Below are 22,842 nucleotides of genomic sequence, written 5' to 3' on the forward strand. Positions count from 1 at the left end.
GACGTGCATGGCCACGCAGTCATTGGTGAATAGGGAGTACAGGAGGGGGCTGAGCACGCACCCCTGTCCCCCGTGTTGAGGATCAGCATGGCAGAGGTGTTGTTGCCTACCTTCACCACTTGGGGTCCGTCCGTCAGGAATTCCAGGACCCAGTTGCACAGGTAGGGGTTCAGACCTAGGGCCCTGAGCTTAGTGATGAGCTTGGAGGGCACTATGGTGTTGAAGGATGTGAGTGCGTCGTCCATGACTCTGTTGGGGCAATATGGGAATTGTAGTGGGTCTAGGGTGTCAGGTACGGTTGAGGTGATATGGTCCTTAACTATCCTCTCCAAGCACTTCATGATGACAGAAGTGAGTGCTACAGTTTTGGGAGGAGTCAACAGATCATCATCACTAACCTAACAGTTTTTTCTTATGAGCAATTTCCTTTGTGAAGTTGACCACTACAGTTAAATAGATGGATGAGAAATCAAGGATCGGAGCTCCAACTACTCGTTGAAAAAAGATCTATGAAAAGTTGATGGTTTATTAATGAAATGACTGCTTAGAATGCTTAGAAAGCGCAATTACTGTCGTATTTCTCCAGACAAATTAGATTGAGCCTGGCTTGAGACAGACTCTACCCAGTAATTTGAGCCTGTGGTGCTGATGAAAGCAGACTAATTATCTAACAGTGGGAAGGGTCTGTTGACTCTATTGTGGTGCTTATTGATCTGTTGATCTAGCAGAGTTCAGTCCATCTAATGATTTAATTTATGTCTGCAAAGCCTAGTCCTAGAGCAACAGACCGCACTATACAGTATGTTCTGAGGAATAATAGACCGACTTGATTTAATGAGTGACCAACATACTAATACTGTAGCCTATTGAGTGTAATGAAACGCACATTGAAAAATATGTTAAACGAACTGCCATTGGAAATAGTGAGATTTATGGTTAGTTACAAAGGTAATGTTTTTTTGTTTGTTGCAGATTTGTGTTTGACTTGGATCTCTACAGCACAGGTATAGGTATTGCCTCCTTGACTCTAATCTAGGCCCTAGAGAAAAGACTACAATTAAGTTTGACTGTCTTCTTCACAAACCTAGTAATAATACTTTTATGTGGATTATTCTATAGGTTTTTAGGTAGCTTTCTATAACAATCTATTATATAATTGATTACAAGGCCAAATAATCAATTTAATTTGAGTCGTCGGGGAGAATAGAACTGTGAGGCAGTGAAAGGAACGCTAGAAAGTCAGGAGAACCGCGCGCGCATATTGTCTGTGAGCTCAGTATAAAGAGCCGCAGTGTTGCCTCTTTCTCTCACATCAACTGCAGGGATCAGTTTTTGCAGTAAACCACACGTCGGAATAGGCTACAGTGCTTTTACGTGACCGAGGACCGTTTTTCTTTGGGGTTTTGCGTGTTTTACTCATTTTCTTTGAAGTCTTTTGTTCTTTACCGTTACAAATATGAAAGAAAGGAGAAATACGCAGCCGTTGGTGGTGAGATGTAAACTGGTTCTTGTTGGCGATGTTCAATGCGGAAAAACGGCGATTTTGCAAGTCCTCGCGAAGGATTGCTATCCAGAGGTATGCGAATATTTGCAATACTGACATTTTAAGATACAAATCGTCTATGTTCTGCAGAGCATGCATATTGATTTAGTACATGCCTCTGTGTGTTTGATAAGCCTAATAAATGTTTTTGGAAAGCTAGGAATGTAATCTAATTGATAATGGATTAATTTCCGTTTCAACTAGAGGCTGCAGTAGCTGCTACACGATGCGCATTTTCAAGAATTCAGTTTTCATTATATCAATTTTTCTACTGTACGCTTCTGATATTGAATGTGCTTATATAAACCATATATAATCATGCATATAAACCATATATAATCATGCATAATTTTTCCCCCATTCATTTAAATAGTTAATTTTGTTCACTTTTCCCACTTTTGTTTATATTCCATGCCTATAGGGACAGAAATGATTTACTGCATAATTGCTTATTGGACTAGACCAATTAGTTACATTCACATTTGTACTATTTTCACATTAGAGAGCTTCCTTTCATGTAGGTCCTAATTATGAAATTATAAATTCCATCACTAGTAGCAGGGATGTTGAGGTTATGTTGCTTCTCTCCGTAGACTTATGTGCCCACGGTGTTTGAGAATTACACAGCGTGTATGGAACTGGAGGAGCAGCGTGTAGAGCTCAGTCTGTGGGACACATCAGGTAACAACACCCTTCATCCTATATCATCCCTCCTTTCCCTCCATCCGATATCCTCTCCTCTAACTATCTCACCCGCTATATGACCTGCGTCACAGTGGCCTGAAGTATTCGCTCTCAGGGCCGGCCTTTAGCTCTTCCTTTTGACTGTGTTGAACATTGATACATTACTGACATGACTTACTATATCATAGCAACGCCTGAAAGCACAGCACATCCAGTCTTATTATGTGGCAGCACAATATTGATGCATGTGTAGTGTGTACGACGTCATAGAATCCTGTTCGTGTAGCCTACTGACACTAGCCTACAGTATGGGTTTTCAAAACCTCTCCTCGGGGAACCCCATCCTTTCCATGCAATTTAACTTTTCCAGAGCTAGCAAACCTGATTTAACTTCTCAACTAATTATACATTGATTACGTGAATCAGGTGAGCGAGGCTACAACTACATTTTTAAATGTCTGGGGGTTCCCGAGGAGAGGTTTTAAAACCACTGGTCCTACTATATGTTGTGCTAACTGAGTCGTGTACCCTGTGGCCTACAGTATGTTATTATGCTAACTACACTGTATGTTAGGCTAACTGAGTGCAGCATGGTGTTGGTGTAAAACCTCCCCAGGGCCCTCCACTGTAAAACCACTGACCTGAAAACAACCGACTAACTGATAACCTTGATATACCCTGCCAAGCTGCACCTGTTCATACCCCCCCACCCCCACTGCTGCCCTCCCTCCCTGATACACACGCACACACACACACACACACACACACACACACACACACACACACACACACACACACACACACACACACACACACCACCCTCCCTCACTGACACACATCATGATGATCCACACATCTAGCCTAGATACAGTACCTGGATCTCATTCTATACTCCCCCCACTCTAGATATACAGATACCACTGTAGGCTACTCTAGATATACAGATACCACTGTAGACTACTCTAGATATACAGATACCACTGTAGGCTACTCTAGATATACAGATACCACTGTAGACTACTCTAGATATACAGATACCACTGTAGACTACTCTAGATATACAGATAACACTGTAGACTACTCTAGATATACAGATACCACTGTAGACTACTCTAGATATACAGATACCACTGTAGACTACTCTAGATATACAGATACCACTGTAGACTACTCTAGATATACAGTTACCACTGTAGGCTACTCTAGATATACAGATACCACTGTAGACTACTCTAGATATACAGATACCACTGTAGACTACTCTAGATATACAGATAACACTGTAGACTACTCTAGATATACAGATACCACTGTAGACTACTCTAGATATACAGATACCACTGTAGACTACTCTAGATATACAGATACCACTGTAGACTACTCTAGATATACAGATACCACTGTAGACTACTCTAGATATACAGATACCACTGTAGACTACTCTAGATATATAGATACCACTGTAGGCTACTCTAGATATACAGATACCACTGTAGGCTACTCTAGATATACAGATAACACTGTAGACTACTCTAGATATACAGATACCACTGTAGGCTACTCTAGATATACAGATAACACTGTAGGCTACTCTAGATATACAGATACCACTGTAGGCTACTCTAGATATACAGATACCACTGTAGGCTACTCTAGATATACAGATACCACTGTAGGCTACTCTAGATATACAGATACCACTGTAGACTACTCTAGATATACAGATACCACTGTAGGCTACTCTAGATATGTGTTAACTACAGTGGGTCAGGATGGCTTATTATTAGCAGAATCAGTATGGTTTGGCCGTCAGCATACTGTAACAACTTAATGTTACCTTAATGTTATTTACATAGATCATCATGATCAACCTATAGCCTATATCTCATTCCATACTCAGATACCCTACTCTAGATATGTGTATGTTGGCTACTGTAGGCCAGTATGGCTGAGCCTGTGATTAATAATATGTATTAGTACCCTTTGGCCGCATTCATAGTGGATATTGTGAATCTTTTATATAAGAGACCCACTTGGAGCCTATATAAAGTCATGTTTACCACCGCCATCGTCGTCCACTCTGCATGTGTTGTCCCCATGAACAGAATGAAACGTAAAAATAGTGAATGTAATTTGTTTCAGTGCAAATCTCTGGCTCTTTTTTTAATCCGAGCCCTGGCCTCTGATCTGATTGGTCGGACTGAGTGGCACAGTGCCCGTTGATGGGCAGAGGGCAGAAGGAGGGAGGTGTTAGTGGGAAGAGCCAGTGGATTTGGCAGAGGGAGGTATTTTTGGTATTTTTGGAGCAGATGAGAAACTCAGTGAGATATAGTAGTTATGTAGCAGCCTATGACCTGCATTTCAATCAACTAAACACTGAAGTCATGGCTAAAGCGACTTTAAAAACTATTCTAAGGTGCTACTGCACATCAAGTCCCCTTTTTAAAATGCCTGCCAAAGTCCAAATGAATCCTTAAGAGGCTATTGACGCACCCGTGCATAATAAAGATAATTTAAAAAATCAATGCATGGGCTGTGTCGCAATCCATCACATCGTGCTTACACTACCGGTCAAAAGTTTTAGAACACCTACTCATTCAAGGGTTTTTCTTTATTTTTACTATTTTCTACATTGTAGAATTACAACTATGAAATAACACATTTGGAATCATGTAGTAATCAAAAAAGTTTTAAACAAATCAAAATCTATTTCATATTTGAGATTCTTCAGATAGCCACCCTATGCCTTGATGACAGCTTTTAACACTCTTGGTATTCTCTCAACCAGCTTCACATGGAATGCTTTTCCAACTGTCTTGAAGGAGTTCCCACATATGCTGAGCAATTGTTGGTTGCTTTTCCTTCGCTCTGCGATACAACTCATCCCAAACCATCTCAATTGGGTTGAGGTCGGTGATTGTGGAGGCCAGGTCATCTGGTGCAGCACTCCATCACTCCCCTTCTTGGTAAAAATAGAAAGATGAGACTCTCACGAACATGACGGTGTTCTCCGGGTCGGCTGAAGGTAACCCAAACAAATTAATGGAAGTATGGAGGTAGTATTGTGGCAACAAAAATAAGGGGTTAAATATCTGTCCCCCCCCAAAAAACAAAACATTTTCCTGATCTTTCTTATCTCCTAAGACAGACGCTTCAAAATCTTATTCGTTATGATTTATTTTTTGACTGTCTTTTTTGCCCTTTATGAATGTGTTTTTCAATGCATTTCTATGGGCTATAGTAGTAAAGGCAAACTTAAATATTTGATCAAATAATTGTTAAAACATTTTTTTGAATACCTACTAAAATTAAATAGCTAAATTATCCATGGTATGAACATGTCAACACAATTTCATATGTTAGCTTAGTAGAACCGCCCCAACGGCTTAGACTTTCAAAAAATAATCTAAGAAAATTACCGTCTGTTCTCTCTTTCTCTCTCCCCCACCCTCACTCTCCCGCCCTTGCTCTCCCCCTCTTTCACTCTCCATCCCCCTCTTCTTTGTCTCTTTGTGACTGACAGCAGCCAGTGTCCGTACTGAAAACATAATGTCCGCCAGATAACTAACATACTGCATAGTCATGGTCGTGACATGCAGTTCTGCCTAACTGATGGTCATCATGCCTCATGCATGCCACAGAGTGACCCCATAACTGTAATATGTTATAATTGTATGAGCTCTACTGCTGCTGCTGTGGCCATAGACGTATATTTACTAGAAAGGACAACCATTCAATTGACTTGAATAGGAATTACTGTTCTAGTAATTATATTTCTATGCCAGCCTGATGCTCTCGCTCTGAGTGAGTCTCTCCTCATTAGTTATGCTCCTCTCCATTGATTGGACTGATCTCATCACTGGGTTTCGTGGCAGCTCTCTCCGACGGTTCTCTGGGATTTACTGGCTAAAATCAATCCGTTGGTTTTAATCAGTACGCTAGACCGTTCGGCATGCAAGAAAGAGAGAGGGGTGGAAGAGGGACTGGGCCTGCCTGACACTTAGCTACGCACGCACATGCACACACACACACAGTGGCTGTAACTCATGAAAAGTAAATTATGATCTACAGTGTTTGGTGTTAGATTGTTTCAGAGTGATTGAGGGTCTTTTAAATAGACTTTGTGATACCAGGCTTTGTATTGTCAAGATGTATTATAAGATGATTAGGCTAACCTGTTTGATAAATACACTACATTGTTATATGCATCTATATTACAGTACACAGACATTTAGCTGATGAGGCAATCTGCATTATGCTAGTAAAACATTCAGAGACCATTAAGAAATTATAGAAAATATCAAATGATTCTATTCACGTATTATAACACATTCATAGGGAAGCAGGGGATATGGGGAATGAGTCCGGGTTTGGGTGAATCCCATTGCAATTCAGGAAGTAAACTGAAATGCCAATTCTCCTCATTGAAAATGAATAAAAATTTCAGTTTAGATAGGGAAGTGACTCTGAAATGTGTCAAGGCTTGCTCCTATGATGTCAGGGTGGATACTAATCATTTCCAATGGAAATTGGATGGGCATGGGTTGTTTTAGGATTCCCAAACTGTTTTGTTGTTGTGAGATAGTTATCAGCCCAGCAGACTGCAGCCCTTAGGGGTGGATATGTCAGGATAGTTACATCCCAAAACCCAGTGAGTCATCCCAGCTCTCAGTCTGCATCATTAATCTGCCTGACCTTCGGAATGCCCTCTTTTCCTCTTTCTAAATGAGTTGTAGGGTAATGACGTGGATTCTTAGGCATAACCATGAAGGAACTCACTCTTTGATTAATATAATACGCCCCAAAGTAGACTGCGTCTCTGCCCCTCCCCCACCCGGATGTACTACTAAACATCCAAATATTCACACTAGTATACCTTTTAGAATTTATGCCCAATGCGTTGCTTAGTTGTAGGCTAGTGTGGATATTGCGACAGGCCAGTCCAATCCCACTATCCCTTCGTCCTTCCATCCCACTTCCACAATACTGGCCCACTTTCCACCTCGACACACCGCTTCAGGCTTTAGTAGTGATTGAGTTCAGCCATGACAGGAATGGTGATACCGTTTTAGTTTCTTTTCTTCTTTTCCTCTTTTTTTCCCTTCTTTCTACTGTATCCTCCCCGTCTATGTTTCATGCATCAGGAAGTATCCATCTGTAAGCGGGGAAAGAGGGAGGAGCAAAGTGAAGTTGTGAGTGAGAGAGAACACGTGGCTCGTAGTTAGGATCTGTGCTTTCAGTGGTGTGTCGGCTCTCTCACAACGTCTGGAGAAAAGTTAACCATCTCATGGAACAACCTTTATATATAGCAAACTTCTGATATGTGTAAAATCAGGCAACCTGAGAGCTCCACTGTACAGTGTGTTGTATGGCTGTGGTGGCATTGTCAGCCTGTAGCAGAGGAGAAGCCTGTAAAAGAGCGGAGGAAAAGTGCCTCTTCTGTGAAGGATTAATGGTAGTGGAGGTCTCACTGTGATCTGCCACTGACAGCCACACTCCTTCCCTCTTCCATCCATCCCTCCCTTCTTCCCTCTCCTCCTTTCTCTCCCTCCCTCCCTCCCTCCCTCCTCCAGCTACTGGAGGACAGGGTACCTACGCTATAGCTCAGCGGCTAACACAGTCTTGCTACATACAAGAGATCTGTGTTCAAACCCCAGTTGGTCATAACAGCAGGTCATTCCTAAGGACATGTGTATCCTCCCCCCTCGCTCATCCCTCTTCTGCTGAGTAATTTGCCCGTATTTCATTGAAATGGCTCCCCAGTCACCTGTTTGCATCCTGTCCATCGATCTCTGCATTTAAATCAGTGGCCATTTAATGCAGAGTCACACGCTGGGCTCCTCGGTCCGTGACTGCCCTTCTCTTCCCCGACACACCCACGCCTCACACACACACACTCACCTCTTAATCTTCTTTGGGAGGCAGAAGGATGCTCGGCTAGCCACCTCCATGCAGACGCTGACGGACACACTGATCATGATAATGAGAATCGGCCTTTGTCCCTGCCTTTGAACTGCCTTAATTAATTGGTCTGATATTATTAGTGTGTCTGGCTGTTTCTTAATGCCATAATGTAAATTATAATATAGTAATGATAATGTAATATCTATATTTATGACACACACACACACACACACACACACACACACACACACACACACACACACACACACACACACACACACACACACACACACACACACACATTCATTCATACTACACCCACATCACATCTGCTGCTATCAAACTCTTAGTATGATTGCTGAATACTGCACATTTTAATCACTTTCCCCCCAATCTCCCTTTCCCCAAAACACCAGTGTAAATATTGGACTACAAATTGTGCCTTCCTGTATTATACTTATGCCAAAATGTTTATTCTATTCTACTGAGCCATTTACTTTATGTTCGTATTCTTATCATTTATTATTTATTATTGTCGTTGCGTTGTCGAGAAGGAACCTGCAAGTAAGCAGTTCGTTGGACGATATATACCATGTATCTCCTCTACATAAGACTTGAAACTTAAACAAAGAGGGTTGATGGACTGTGTTACCTCCTGTGGAAAAACAGCACAAGTCGGTGAGCATGATCTGTTTGATATTGTTCAGGTAGCTCAAAGTACGTGCTCTCCATCCCTCAATGGTCAGGAGTGAGCTGAGGAAACATCCTTAAGATGAAAGCCGTGGCCTTCTCAAGGCATAGCTGCAGACGGAAGTGTTTCGTGATGCAACAAGCTAGTCCTATTGTTCCTCTACAGTAGCGACACAGAACATCAAGCTACTCAGATATTCTACCACAGCTTGTCATTATTCCAAACACGTCTCACAGCAGCTGGCTAATTCAATTGTACTCTTTGATAATGTGGAGAATCATTAACTATTTATGGACTGATCTATACGAACACACGCCCATGTTCTTTGTGCTCTTTTGGAGGCGATGGCACAGTATCCTTTCACCGCGGTTTCTGTGTTGTTCTGTACATCACATTGTACATATATTAGCTTGGATGAATGTAATATGTGATGAACGGGGCCGTCATCGGCTAGTGTGGTATATATAGACGTAAGGGGAAATATAGATCGATTATACCCATTAGCTGCCCATTGGAACAAGATTATCCCTTCGAGCCTCTCGTTTTCCCTTTGATTAGACTAAGATATGAGTATCACCTTTCACTGAAGCCAAATATAACCAATAAATAGAGTGAACGAGAGACTCAAATAACCAAGGGGTGTGTGTGTGTGTGTGCCCTCATACATGTGTGCAGGCGTTTTCATGCATGTGTGTGCGCCTCAACATTGTTTTAACAGAGGAATGTGTAGAGCAGGAAGCAGGGTAGGTGGGTGGGCAGTAAGGCACAGCAGTGTGTTTGCGGGATGTGTAAAATGATTGATTGGCAGTTGCGGCCAGCCTTTAAGGAGGGGTGGGAGGAATGCCTTATGCAGATGGAGGATTCCAAGGCTGTTGCTGTGGTAACGGCAGAGGGACTGGAGGTATTGCGCCGTGCTGAGTGGGGGGAGGACAAGGGGGCGTTTAGAGGGGAGAGAGAGAGAGAGAGGGGGAAGTAGTTGCTTAAGGATTCCGAGCACATGAGTAGGAGCATCTGCCTGCTCTGCCGCCCCCAGCCAGCCTCACTGTTCTGTTCCACTTGCCTAATCCACTGCTAAAAAAGATCATTGTGGATTTAGTGCCTTGGTTGTCCTCTTCTCCCCCTTTGAAAGACCAATAGGGGAGAGGATGAGAGGGAAAAGAGAGAGGAAAGGGACAGCATTGTACAGCTCAGCTCAGTATGAGAAGTAATATCCCCCCGAGATAATCCCTGATCTCTGTCCTCTCTTTCGCTCTTTCTCTCACACACTCTTTCTTTCTCTCGCTCTCTTTCCCTCACTCTCTCGCTCTCTCTCTCTCTCTACTACACCGAACTACAGGTTGTTTGTTCTATTAAATATGATGTCTCCTTTCTGCATTATATTTAGAAAAGAAAACAGTCTACCATATTTTACCCTCAATAGTGTTTGTGATGGTTGTTTGACAAAGTATTTTTTTGTCTTTCATTGTATGCTCTCCATTTATGCATTTGCTTCATGTTGTCTTGGACCCCTGTTAACAAGTGTCTCTCCTCTCCTCTAGGTTCTCCCTACTATGACAACGTGAGGCCTCTCTGTTATAGTGACTCTGACGCGGTGCTCCTTTGTTTCGACATCAGCCGCCCAGACATTTTCGACTGTGGGCTTAAGAAGGTAATGGTCCTCATCTCTCACTTATGTCTGTTTTTTAAACTCTGTTTATTCAGTTTTACACACATAATAGGACAACACAATAAACAATATAAATAATATATGCAAGTAGAACATAAAAAATAACAAAACCTATAATGATACTGTATTTTAGACAAGTTAAACACACTGGGCAGAAGGGTACAGAGGTTAAAGGGCAATCTGTAGTAAACAGATGCTGGATAGGGGTGGAGAAATGCAACTACTCACACTCACAGACAGTCATGGCCATAGACTGACCATCCACTGGACCAAATTAAAGTACTTTTTTTTTTTCAAATATAATTTTTCTATTTTATATAATAGATAAGGCATGAGGTATCAGGGTTGGAGATAAACAAAAGGAGGTCGTCAGCATATAGCGAGACTTTTTGCTCTAAGCCCGTCCCGAGTATACCTTAAACAGCCTCATTAGACCGCAGTGCGATGGCAAGGGGCTCGATTGCCATAGCAAATAACAATGGGGAGAGTGGACAACTCTGTCTGGATCCGCGGTGCAAGGGGGAATAGTCAGAGAACAAGTTGTTAGTCCGTACTGAAGCCATGGGAGAGAAATAAATACTATTTTTCCACGCAATGAATTTGGGACCAAAGCCAAATCTATAAAGGGTGGCTGTTAGGTAGTCCCACTCAACGCGGTCAAAAGCTTTTTCCGCATCGAGCGAGACCACCACCTCTGGGTCCCCCAACCTTGGGGAGTACAGTATATTCATAAGGCGTCTAATATTGAAAAACAAATGCCTATTTCTCATAAAGCCAGTCTGGTCAGAGTTTATTACCTGGTGCAGCGAGCCTTCCATATGGATGGCTAAGGGCTAGGATTTTGTATTCACAGTTTAAAAGCGAGATTGGGCGATAAGATCCACATTCCAGGGGATCTTTGTTTTTCTTTAATAGTAATGAAATTTAAGCCTGATAAAGACTAGGCGGTGCCTTTGATGAATTAAGGCAGTCTGCAAATAATCGAGACAGGAATGGGCAAAGGAGACCGGAAAACATCCTATAAACTTTGTTTGGAAAACCGTCAGGATCTGGTGATTTACCACTTTTCATTGAGGACACTGCAGTTGCAATCTCAGGTGTAAATTCTTCTTCTTAATGGGAGTCTCAATTGTATCAATTGAAGGCATATTCAGACCATCGAAGAATCAATCAATCAGCAAAGGGTCTTGAGGAGATTCAGAGGTTTATAGCGCAGAGTAAAATTGTTTGAATTGATCATTGATCTCTTTATGTATAACTGTGGTGGCACCAGACGGGGTCCTTATTTGTGGGATTAAACGTGATGCCTTCAGATTTACGGATCTGGTGTTCAGGAAATTTACTGGCCTTGTCGCCTTGCTCATACAATCTGTATCGAGCTCGTAAGAGTAATTGTTCAGCTTGTCTCAAATTGAGATTGGAGTAGCTGGCTTTCTTTATATAGATCAGAGGAAGGATCTGTAGCATACATCTCATCCAATGTAGCTATGGCTTTACTCAGGTCTCAAAGTTGTTTTTGTTGGCTGTGTAAGAACTAACTTGGCCACGTAGGTTTGCTTTGAGGGACTCCCATATGGAAGAGCAGGACATACCTGGGGTTGAATTAAATTCTAGGAATAAGGTACTTTCAGAAGAAATTAAATTGACAAACTCATCTGAGAGTAAAATGGAATTAAGACACTGTTGATAACACATAGGAGGTTGCTGGGGAATCTATAGCTTAAGCACTAATGGTGATTAAATTGACAAAAAGAAAAAGAAAAAACAATACTCTCATAAGAACACCTCTGAAGGTTAGGTAGAAGTTTTTTGTATCAATGTGGGAGTATGTTTGATGAACATGAGAAAAAAAGGAATACTGTCTATCTGTAGGGTGTAGTAAACACCAGGCATCACATAGCATATTTCTGAAGAAAATATTAAACAAGTAGGACACATTTAGATGGGCCTGAAGGTCTTTGCGATGACTTGTCAAGAACTGGGGATATTGTACAGTTGAAGTCCCCCCTAACATCAATGAATGGGAATCTAAATTGGGTATATCAGATTAAAAGGTAGAATTTAAATTTATATCATCCCAATTGGGAGCATAAACACTAGCCAAAACAAGAGGGGTAGTAAACAGTTGACCAGTTACTATGACGTATCGTCCCTTAGGATCAGGAATAACCTCAGAAGCAACAAAGGGAGGAGTTTTATCAACCAAAATGGCAGCAACTCTTGATTTACTATAAAAGTTAGAGTGGAACAGTTGACCAACCCAGTTCCTGCCAATCCTGAAGTGCTCACCAGTCCTCAAGTGAGTCTCTTGTAGAAATGCTACATTTATGTTCAAACCCTTTAAATGTGTTGTTAGCTACTTTGATGATCCACAAAATGTACTTGATGGTATTATTTTGCCCACCCTGAGCACTCCCGTTATACAACCCTGTCATTAGAGCATAGAGTGGAAAGCAATGAATACCCAAAAGTGCCAGGATAACTTGTCTCAGAGTAATAATGTACGGTGTAAGATATTTGGAAAAAATACAGAAAAGGAAACTAAAAGGAAGACAGAGTGACAACATTAGAACTGGACAATTCAACATCCTTCCTCCCCCCATGCACCTCCCCCACCCCAGACAATACCTCCACAAACGAGGTACAACCCTAAATAGAACATGTTTTCTTTGCACAGTATGTCTTTGAGAGTGCGGTGTTAAACCCAAACCCACAGTCCTGCCAACGTCGTTTTAGAAAATATGGTGAAACGTCCAACCGGCCTCACAAACGCAGACCACGTGTAACCACGGCAGCACAGGACCTCCACATCCGGCTTCTCCACCCGAGGGATCGTCTGAGACCAGCTACCCGGACAGCTGATGAAATTGAGGAGTATTTCTGTCTGTAATAAAGTCCTTTTTTGGGGAAAAACTCATTTTGATTGGCTGGGCCTGGCTCCCCATTATGTGGGCCCAAAGTGGGTGGGCCTATTCCCTCCCATGGCTACGCACTTGTCCAGTCATGTGAAATCCATAGATTAGGGACTAATTCATTTATTTCAATTGACTGATTTCCTTATATGAACTGTAACTTCATAAAATAGTTGAAATTGTTGCATGTAGCTCCATACATCATAAACTAATAGGCCAAAAGTATGTGGACACCCCTTCAAATGAGTGGATTCGGCTATTTCAGCCACACTCGTTGCTGACAGGTGTATAAAAACGAGCACACAGGCATTCAATATCCATAGACAAACATTGGCAGTAGAATGGCCCGTACTGAAGAGCTCAGTTGCTTTAAACATGGCTCTGTCATAGGATGCCACTTTTCCAACAAGTCAGTTCGTCAAATTTCTGCTCTGCTGGAGCTGCCCCGGTCAACTGTAAGTGCTGTTATTGTTAAGTGGAAAGGTCTAGGAGCAACAACGGCTCAGCCGCGAAGTGGTAGGCAACACAAGCTCACAGAACGGGACCACTGAGTGCTGAAGCGCATAGCACGTACAAATAGTCTGTTCTCAGTTGCACTACTGAGTTCTAAACTGCCTCGTCAGCACAATAACTGTTCATTGGGAGCTTCATGAAATTAGTTTCCATGGCTAAGCAGCTGCACACAAGCCTAAGATCACCATGTGCAATGCCAAGCGTCGACTGGAGTGGTGTAAATAGTGTCCACATACTGTTGTATGTCTCCAGCCATCAGACTAAAATAATCTGGCTGTTATTGGGGTTTTCACAACTTGATATTCAAAACAGAGGCAATGTATTGTTGCTATCTAGTTTATAGCTAGTTTATGTACTTCACCAGGTCCTTAGACTACTTATGTAGGTACTCATAAGGCAGGTACATTTGTAATATGGGAGACCTATCTATAGAATTAAGAATTACAATACTAGAATGGGATTGAACCTTCTTATGATGTCCCTAAAGGTCAGCCATTTTGCTAAGGGAGTTGGTCAACTAGTGCTGTGGTAATATATTGTGTAACAATGAATTTGAAGATTATCTGCACTGTTTGTTAGCTAGCTATAGCCAGCTAGTTTTAGAGGAATGATCAGTGTTGCCAACAATGTTTCAGTGAGATCCGCTATTGGCTTGATTTGTCGCTAGAAGTCATTAGATGTCGTTTTGACGTTGATGTGACAACACACCACCATTTTTCCTTGCTGCGTGTTTTTGCCTCCCCTCTCCTGTCGAACACCCCCTGTGCTTCTCTGCCCGTGTGCGGCTGTTGCTGTGACTTCTGTTGCACAGACAGTTTCTCCCACTCTCGTTTACAGCATAATTGAGTGGGAAAAGTTGCAAAATGCTATCAAAACCATAGAAACCCTCTTTGTCAAACCTCTCCAAAGGCAGCCTGAAAGTAGCTGAATTTGTCGCTCGAATCTTTTACCAATAAAAGTCACTGAAGGGGTCTGAAAATGCAGTAAATATAGCGACTAGGTCGCTAACTCTGGGAATGATAACATACGTTTTCCAAATTAACTGCCAATATTCCACTTGCTGAAATCAGTTGATGATGTGACTTTAGACAAGTTGTAAATGAAACAAGTCCTGATATTGTATCATATAATAACACTCACAGCTTTCCAAGAAAACACAAATTGAGACATTTATGGCCTGTTTACATATATTTTAGTGGCTATTTATTCAGAAGATTGGTATTAAATTCAAATAAACTGTATTTATAACTGTACAACAGTAATTTGGGTTGACAATATTTATATTTCTGAAATATCACATGCTTTGCTGTTATTTTCCTGCATAAGTAAAAGCAGGAAATGCATCACCTATGCCTTTACTGCCATCATTATAATTAGGAATTAATTCAGGATCTCTATCCGGACCTAATCCTGACTTGTTCATTATCATGACTACGTGTGAGTAAATATCTGCTCTGTTGTCTTTCCAGTGGAAGACAGAGATCCTAGATTTCTGCCCCAGCACACGCATTCTTCTAATTGGCTGTAAGACCGACCTGCGCACTGACGTCTGCACCCTGATGGAGCTGTCCAATCAGAAACAGGTCCCCATCACCCATGAGCAGGTGAGACTGAGACACACATTACACACACAGTCTGGGTCTGTTCAGGAGGGTACGATGTTCTGATAGAGCCGTGGTATCTGTTGTATGGAACAGAACAAGGTCTCACCCACTCTCTCTTCTCTGCCTCCCTCCTACCTCAGGGTTCCTCCATGGCCAAGCAGCTAGGCGCTGAGGCCTACCTGGAGTGTTCAGCGTTCACCTCAGAGAAGAGTATCCACAGTGTGTTCCGTATGGCCGCTCTTGCTTGCATCAACAAGCTCCAGCCGCTCCCCAAGACCAGCCCCACCCGGCGCCTCTCGAAGAGACTCCTCCACCTCCCCAGCCGCTCCGAGCTGCTCTCCTCCACCTTCAAGAAGGAGAAGACCAAGAGCTGCTCCGTCATGTGAGTGGAGACCCGGGGCGGGGGGTGTCACTCCCCTCCCACACGCTGCTCCGATTCCCCAGAACCCCTGACTGTTTGGTTCGGGGAAGGGGGGGGGGGGGTTTCATCACGATGGCTTAATCAAGAGAAGGCTCTTCTTCCATGTTGAATCCTTCCTCACCCCCCTCAAAGTGAAATCAATTCAGAACAGGTGGACACCTTGCTGTCCACTTTGTCCTGAAGTACTCTTCAGTGCATATCTCATATTTTTCAGTACTGTATCTTGGCTTTTTGATCATCAGCTAACCATTGTTCTAACTTGTTACAGTAACGGTATGCAACCATGATGGTGTGACATCACTACTATTTAGGCACATGTTGATTTGTCCAAATTGGAAAATGTGCAACAAGTGACAAAGTTTTAACTTTGTGAAGAAAAAATGCCTCTCAAGAAAATGTATTGCCTATTTTTCAAAACAAATCTAGCATGAAAATATATCAGACATTACTGAACATTGTATCCCTCCTACACTGCAGAGTGGGAACTATAAGGTGTAGCAACGTGAGCAAATCGGTGGTCTCCCAAATGGGTTTTGGGCTCTTCTTGATTTAGGCCCAACGAGGGCTGATTGAGAGAGGCGTGGAGAGAGGAGTGTTTGATTTGACCACAGCGAGAACAGAGGGCCATTACACATCTCATTGTCTCGGCCGTGATAATAGCAGCAGGTCTAGACAGACAGACAGGCAGGGAGGGAGGCAGAGACACATACAGACAGGCAGACGCCAGGCTAGACTGTGAAGTGTGAGCCATCTGCGCTCTTCTAGGCTCTCAGTCAGTGGAGTACCAGGCTAAAGAGGCAATGTACAGAACAGATAGATACTGGAGCTTTGGGATAAGCAAAGAAAATAGGGAAGTAAAAAAACAACAAGTAAATGTACTGGAGTGCTAGAAATCCAGTTCTCTCCCATCATTTGATAAAGAGGAAACCACTTCCAGGGAGTGGGGTATTGTTCTTCCCTGGGCCATAGACACAACATGGTTTAATGCAGATCTGTCAAGAGATCTGTCAACTTACGTATGACAATGGATACCAGGTCAGTGTTGAAAATCCCCTGAGGTGATTCTTTAAAGGACTGTCTGTTTGCAACTAGAATATGCTGCTTAAAAACTGTCAGGATGAATCCACTGGGGAAATGGGATTTCCAGTTTCCAGACCAGTACAGGAAAAATAAAGAATCAAAAATGCAAAAAATGTCATGACTTAGGCCCATATTGATTTTGTTATAATGTTTGAGTCACTAAGATGGCATAAGAACACAGCATAAGCCATGACAAAATGTGTAAAACTGCAGCAAGTTAACTTTAAAACAGCAACATTTTATCTGCGGCGGCCTCTAAAATGTTTGGTCGGAGGCCGCGCCATTGGCCACTCGTGTTGGGTTTCATCACGAGGGTTTTATCAAGAGAAGGATTTCTTCCATGTTGAATCCTCCCCCCCCTCAAAGTGAAATCAATTCAGAACAGGTGGACACGTTGTTGTCCACTTTGTCCTGAAGTACTCTTCAGTGCATATCTCATATTTTTCAGTACTGTATCTTGACTTTTTGATCATCAGCTAACCATTGTTCTAACTTGTTACAGTAACGGTATGCAACCATGATGGTGTGACATCACTACTATTTAGGCACATGGTGATTTGTCCAAGTTGGAAAATGTGCAATGTGTGACAAAGTTTTTATCTTGTGAAGAAAAGTTTTAACTCCCCCCCTACACGCTAAATTTGCCACCGCCGCTGAAAAAAATCCTGGGGGAAACACTGTTGATAACCAACAAAGATGTGCAGTTTCTATTATGTCTTTAACATCGTATCCCCCAAGTTCATCTTGATTGTTGAAAAATATAGCTGTTGATTTATTATAATTTTCAACAATCCAATGTAGCACTCCATTTCCTTTGCTCTCTTACTCTTCCAAAATGTTTCTTCTCGTCCTTCTATTCCTCTTGTTCCTCTAGTAAACCTCCAGTGAGCAGCACTTAAGTCCCACCAACATGGAGGGCAGTCCAGTCCAATGTGTCGCTAAACTATGCCCCTTTTTTTGCTTCAATCTTTGGCTTCATGGTTATAAATGTGTGTGTACACTATGGCATTGTGATCTAGCTCTGCTTTAGCATATCAAGCAATAATGATCCAAGTTATTGCGATGCAAAGTCAACTGATCGAGTGGCAATAAAAATGCAGCTTTGGGATCAGTTTGGGAGATATGTCATGTGACAGCTCCATGGACAAACAGTAGCCTATGTACAGTATGGCGAAACAAACGGAACCACCATCATTTCTGCTGTGAAAAGAAGCTTCCGTCCCATCCCTTTTCTCTTCTTCTACCCGTCAGTAGCCACTGGTATGTAGGGTAACCAATGACATGGCTTGCTGTGCCACTAAACCATTTTTTAAATTTGAGACTAAAGGTGAACAATGCTATTTGAGGATGTCAGTGAGTCTGCTGTCGGATGTACAGTATCGTTAGGAGATGAGTGGGTAAAGGAAATAGCACTAAGCGATGATCTGGTCTAAGACATTAGGCTCCAGCCACGGTTGGCTTGTTGAAGCATTTTGCATTGGGGTACGCTATGTGGAAGCCTCCTAACTTCGAACAATCGACTAACAAATGCACAGGCTGGCCCTGTCCAAAGAAAGATATTTTTCCATTATTCGTTTTTCTGGGGTTATTGTGTTTTAATTTTCGTATTAAAGCGTGAATTGAATGCTTGTTTTGATTTTGTGACTGAGACCGTGTTTGTTAACCTATGTGGTAAGCTGTGGTAGTCAGTCAGTCACAGTGACTAGAGGAGTGATATGATTTGCACAAAGGCTCTAGTTCCTTGTTGGTCACACACTGGAATTCCTCAACAACGCCTAGCAACAGTTCAACACAGGAAACCAATCGAGACTCAGACTGGCTCCTCTGAGTCTCTCGGTTGGTTCGTAGCACAGATAGGGAGTGAAGAGGGCATATCACATAACAGGACATATCCACATACATTGTAACTCCAGATTCTGCTTCTATCTCAAGGGTTGATCGGAATTTGGATTCAGAATATTTTTTTCTTGAGTTTTCTAATAGTTCCCAGCTCATACGGGGGGCTCAGGTATTGGATACAGAAGCATTTCATGGACCATATCAGTTAATATGCAGCCAGCCATTGTGTAGTACAGTCAGTGTGTGGTACATTGACGCAGTCCAACTCCTAGCATGTCCTATAACAGTTGTATGATTGTACATATCTTGTTTTATAATCTTTGTAAAGACATCTTTAAAGAATGTCGCAGGAAACTGTTTGATTCAAACAATGAAAGACCAATATGTTGTTGTTGATGTGAATATTTATTTGATAGCTATAATTGCTATTTTTCTTTGCTTTTTTTTGGTTGACATGTAGTTGTTTGAAATGTATTTTGGACATTCTTTCCTTTTCTTTTGCTCTGCTAATAAAGCTTGTCATGACTGGCACCATGAGTTACAGTTTCAGGTGTATTTATTAACTAGCATAGCTCACAGACACCCACAAATGAACCAATTCATTCAAGGAAAATGTTATACAAGTTGGTTTCATTTCTGATTGTCCTGTCAATCTACAGTTTCTCCCTGATCCATACATTTCATGTAGAGTAACTTTAAGGAGTGAATATACTGAAATTGTCTATTGCTCGTGTAATCTTCCCCACTGTGTGTAAATGGCTGATCAGAAGCAGCAGGGTAATTGTATCTGTCTAAGAGGCTATTGACACGGTCACAAAGGACAATGATTGCTCATCGTGTGGCTCAATCACACGTCGTTGACCGTGATAATGTCAGGCCCTTGACAGCTCTGCCCTATCAATCGTGTGTGTGTGCATTCGTGCGTGTGTTTAGTGTGTCTCGTTGACTTCCTTATAGAAAGGCCACACCACCGTACGCATATCAAGTAGCTCTCTCTTTAATGATCGGGCATATTAACCCCAGTAGACGGGCCAATCACTCTTGTCTTATCAGTTTAAACCTGCAGTGAGGTCATCAGACAGACAACTCCGTGAGAATCATTGCAAGGATCGGAGCTTCGCCTTCTGCATTTAGTTTGGAGAGAGAGAAGAAATTTGAGTGCACTCATATGAGCACTCAGAGCTAGTGCACTCAGTCCTAGAACATAACGTCACTAATAAAGGAAAATAAGGAATCTCTACACTACTTTCCCGATCAACACACACAGTAAAAACCCCTGAAAGTACAGAACACTGCCGTATCCTCCCAGTATAATTCCCCTCCCAGGGATGTACTGTGACAGACAGACTGACAGGTTGCACTCTTGGCACACCTTCCCCTCTACAATCTGTTTGAAACCTTCCCTCGTTCCCTCCCTGTCTTCTCCTCAGTGACACAACATCTGTCTCCCAACGTGCCACATCTGGGAGTGTGTGTGTTTGTGCGTGCACTCGTGTGAGCGTGTGTGCACGTGTGTGTGTGTGTGTCTGTGCCCGATCCCATTTGTGTGCATGTGTGCGTGCCTGTGCAGTTTAAGCCTCCCAGCTGGTGGTGGGTGCCTAAGACAAGGCCCGTTGCCAGGAGACAGGTGGCAGAGGTGCCAACCCCAACCCACTGCCTGGTCAATGTGACCTCACACAGCCTGTCTCAACATCTTACTTTGGTCCCCAGATACCCAGCTCTAATTACTCGGAGGAACCCGTACCATCAGGTCACATCTGCAAGTCAAATCCACCTCCATGATGTTAAAGCAATTGTGTGTATACAGTACAGACTTTTGATCTATCCTTACTTGTGTATTGCCTGGATCAGGGATGACGTGTTTTATTAGTTGTTTACCAGAGAGTTTCTCTCTCTCTCTCTCTCTCTCTCTCTCTCTCTCTCTCTCTCTCTCTCTCTCTCTCTCTCTCTCTCTCTCTCTCTCTCTCTCTCTCTCTCTCTCTCTCTCTCTCTCTCTCTCTCTCTGTTTAAATCCCTCTGTTTAAATCCCTCTCTATGCATTAGAGAGTAACACAGTTCCACAGTGGATTAACTTCCCCAACAGGAAGACAGGTTTCCAAATCCTCCTGTTGCTTTTAGAACACAACGGTACAGTTGGTTTCAAACTGAGCATGTGCATTTCCAAATCCCCCTGTTGCTTTTAGAACACAACGGTACAGTTGGTTTCAAACTGAGCATGTCCACAACAGTTCTAGTGAGTGAATGAAGAGTTCTAGTGAGTGAATGAAGAGTTCTAGTGAGTGAATGAAGAGTTCTAGTGAGTGAATGAAGTGTTCTAGTGAGCGAATGGAGTTCTAGTGAGTGAATGAAGAGTTCTAGTGAGTGAATGAAGTGTTCTAGTGAGCGAATGGAGTTCTAGTGAGTGAATGAAGAGTTCTAGTGAATGAATGAAGTGTTCTAGTGAGCGAATGGAGTTCTAGTGAGTGAATGAAGAGTTCTAGTGAGTGAATGAAGTGTTCTAGTGAGCGAATGAAGAGTTCTGGTGAGCGAATGAAGAGTTCTAGTGAATGAATGAAGGGTTCTAGTGAGTGAATGAAGTGTTCTAGTGAGCGAATGAAGAGTTCTAGTGAGTGAATTAAGATTTCTAGTGAGTGAATGAAGAGTTCTAGTGAGCGAATGAAGAGTTCTAGTGAGCGAATGAAGAGTTCTAGTGAGCGAATGAAGAGTTCTAGTGAGCGAATGAAGAGTTCTAGTGAGCGAATGAATAGTTCTAGTGAGTGAATGAATAGTTCTAGTGAGCGAATGAAGAGTTCTAGTGAGTGAATGCAGAGTTCTAGTGAGTGAATGAAGAGTTCTAGTGAGCGAATGAAAAGTTCTAGTGAGCGAATGAAGAGTTCTAGTGACTGAATGAAGAGTTCTAGTGAGCGAATGAAGAGTTCTAGTGAGCGAATGAAGAGTTCTAGTGAGTGAAGGAAGGGTTCTAGTGAGTGAAGGAAGGGTTCTAGTGAGTGAAGGAAGGGTTCTAGTGAGTGAAGGAAGAGTTCTAGTGAGTGAATGAAGAGTTCTAGTGAGTGAAGGAAGGGTTCTAGTGAGTGAAGGAAGGGTTCTAGTGAGTGAAGGAAGAGTTCTAGTGAGTGAAGGAAGAGTTCTAGTGAGTGAATGAAGAGTTCTAGTGAGTGAAGGAAGGGTTCTAGTGAGTGAAGGAAGAGTTCTAGTGAGTGAAGGAAGAGTTCTAGTGAGTGAATGGAAGAGTTCTAGTGAGTGAAGGAAGGGTTCTAGTGAGTGAAGGAAGGGTTCTAGTGAGTGAAGGAAGAGTTCTAGTGAGTGAATGGAAGAGTTCTAGTGAGTGAAGGAAGGGTTCTAGTGAGTGAAGGAAGAGTTCTAGTGAGTGAAGGAAGAGTTCTAGTGAGTCAAGGAAGAGTTCTAGTGAGTGAAGGAAGAGTTCTAGTGAGTGAATGAAAAGTTCTAGTGAGTGAAGGAAGAGTTCTAGTGAGTGAATGAAGAGTTCTAGTGAGTGAATGAAGAGTTCTAGTGGGTGAAGGAAGAGTTCTAGTGAGTGAAGGAAGAGTTCTAGTGAGTGAATGAAGAGTTCTAGTGAGTGAATGAAGAGTTCTAGTGAGCGAATGAAAAGTTCTAGTGAGCGAATGAAGAGTTCTAGTGACTGAATGAAGAGTTCTAGTGAGCGAATGAAGAGTTCTAGTGAGCGAATGAAGAGTTCTAGTGAGTGAAGGAAGGGTTCTAGTGAGTGAAGGAAGGGTTCTAGTGAGTGAAGGAAGGGTTCTAGTGAGTGAAGGAAGGGTTCTAGTGAGTGAAGGAAGAGTTCTAGTGAGTGAATGAATAGTTCTAGTGAGTGAAGGAAGGGTTCTAGTGAGTGAAGGAAGGGTTCTAGTGAGTGAAGGAAGAGTTCTAGTGAGTGAAGGAAGAGTTCTAGTGAGTGAAGGAAGAGTTCTAGTGAGTGAATGAAGAGTTCTAGTGAGTGAAGGAAGGGTTCTAGTGAGTGAAGGAA

The 22,842-nt window shown here is 42.4% G+C and overlaps 1 protein-coding gene across 1 annotated transcript; it reads left to right on the forward strand.

Annotated features, from left to right (window-relative positions):
- Window positions 1–1,285: 1,285 nt before the first annotated feature.
- LOC129860516 (rho-related GTP-binding protein Rho6-like) lies at window positions 1,286–19,394 on the forward strand. Its single transcript, XM_055930958.1, has 5 exons — window positions 1,286–1,576; window positions 2,137–2,224; window positions 10,361–10,470; window positions 15,383–15,517; window positions 15,658–19,394. The coding sequence occupies exons 1-5, from the start codon at window positions 1,457–1,459 to the stop codon at window positions 15,901–15,903; spliced, it is 699 nt and encodes a 232-aa protein (XP_055786933.1). The 5' UTR covers window positions 1,286–1,456; the 3' UTR covers window positions 15,904–19,394.
- The last annotated feature ends 3,448 nt before the right edge of the window (window positions 19,395–22,842 follow it).

Source organism: Salvelinus fontinalis, chromosome 8, assembly GCF_029448725.1.
Source record: "Salvelinus fontinalis isolate EN_2023a chromosome 8, ASM2944872v1, whole genome shotgun sequence".
In the NCBI taxonomy this organism is placed as follows: domain Eukaryota; kingdom Metazoa; phylum Chordata; class Actinopteri; order Salmoniformes; family Salmonidae; genus Salvelinus; species Salvelinus fontinalis.

Bases quoted from the DNA above. Each gene is read 5' to 3' on its own strand.
- LOC129860516 (XM_055930958.1), top strand. From the start codon at position 1,457: ATGAAAGAAAGGAGAAATACGCAGCCGTTGGTGGTGAGATGTAAACTG. The intron at 1,577-2,136 runs GTATGCGAATAT...TTCTCTCCGTAG, and splicing joins CGAAGGATTGCTATCCAGAG to ACTTATGTGCCCACGGTGTT. The intron at 15,518-15,657 runs GTGAGACTGAGA...CTCCTACCTCAG, and splicing joins TCCCCATCACCCATGAGCAG to GGTTCCTCCATGGCCAAGCA.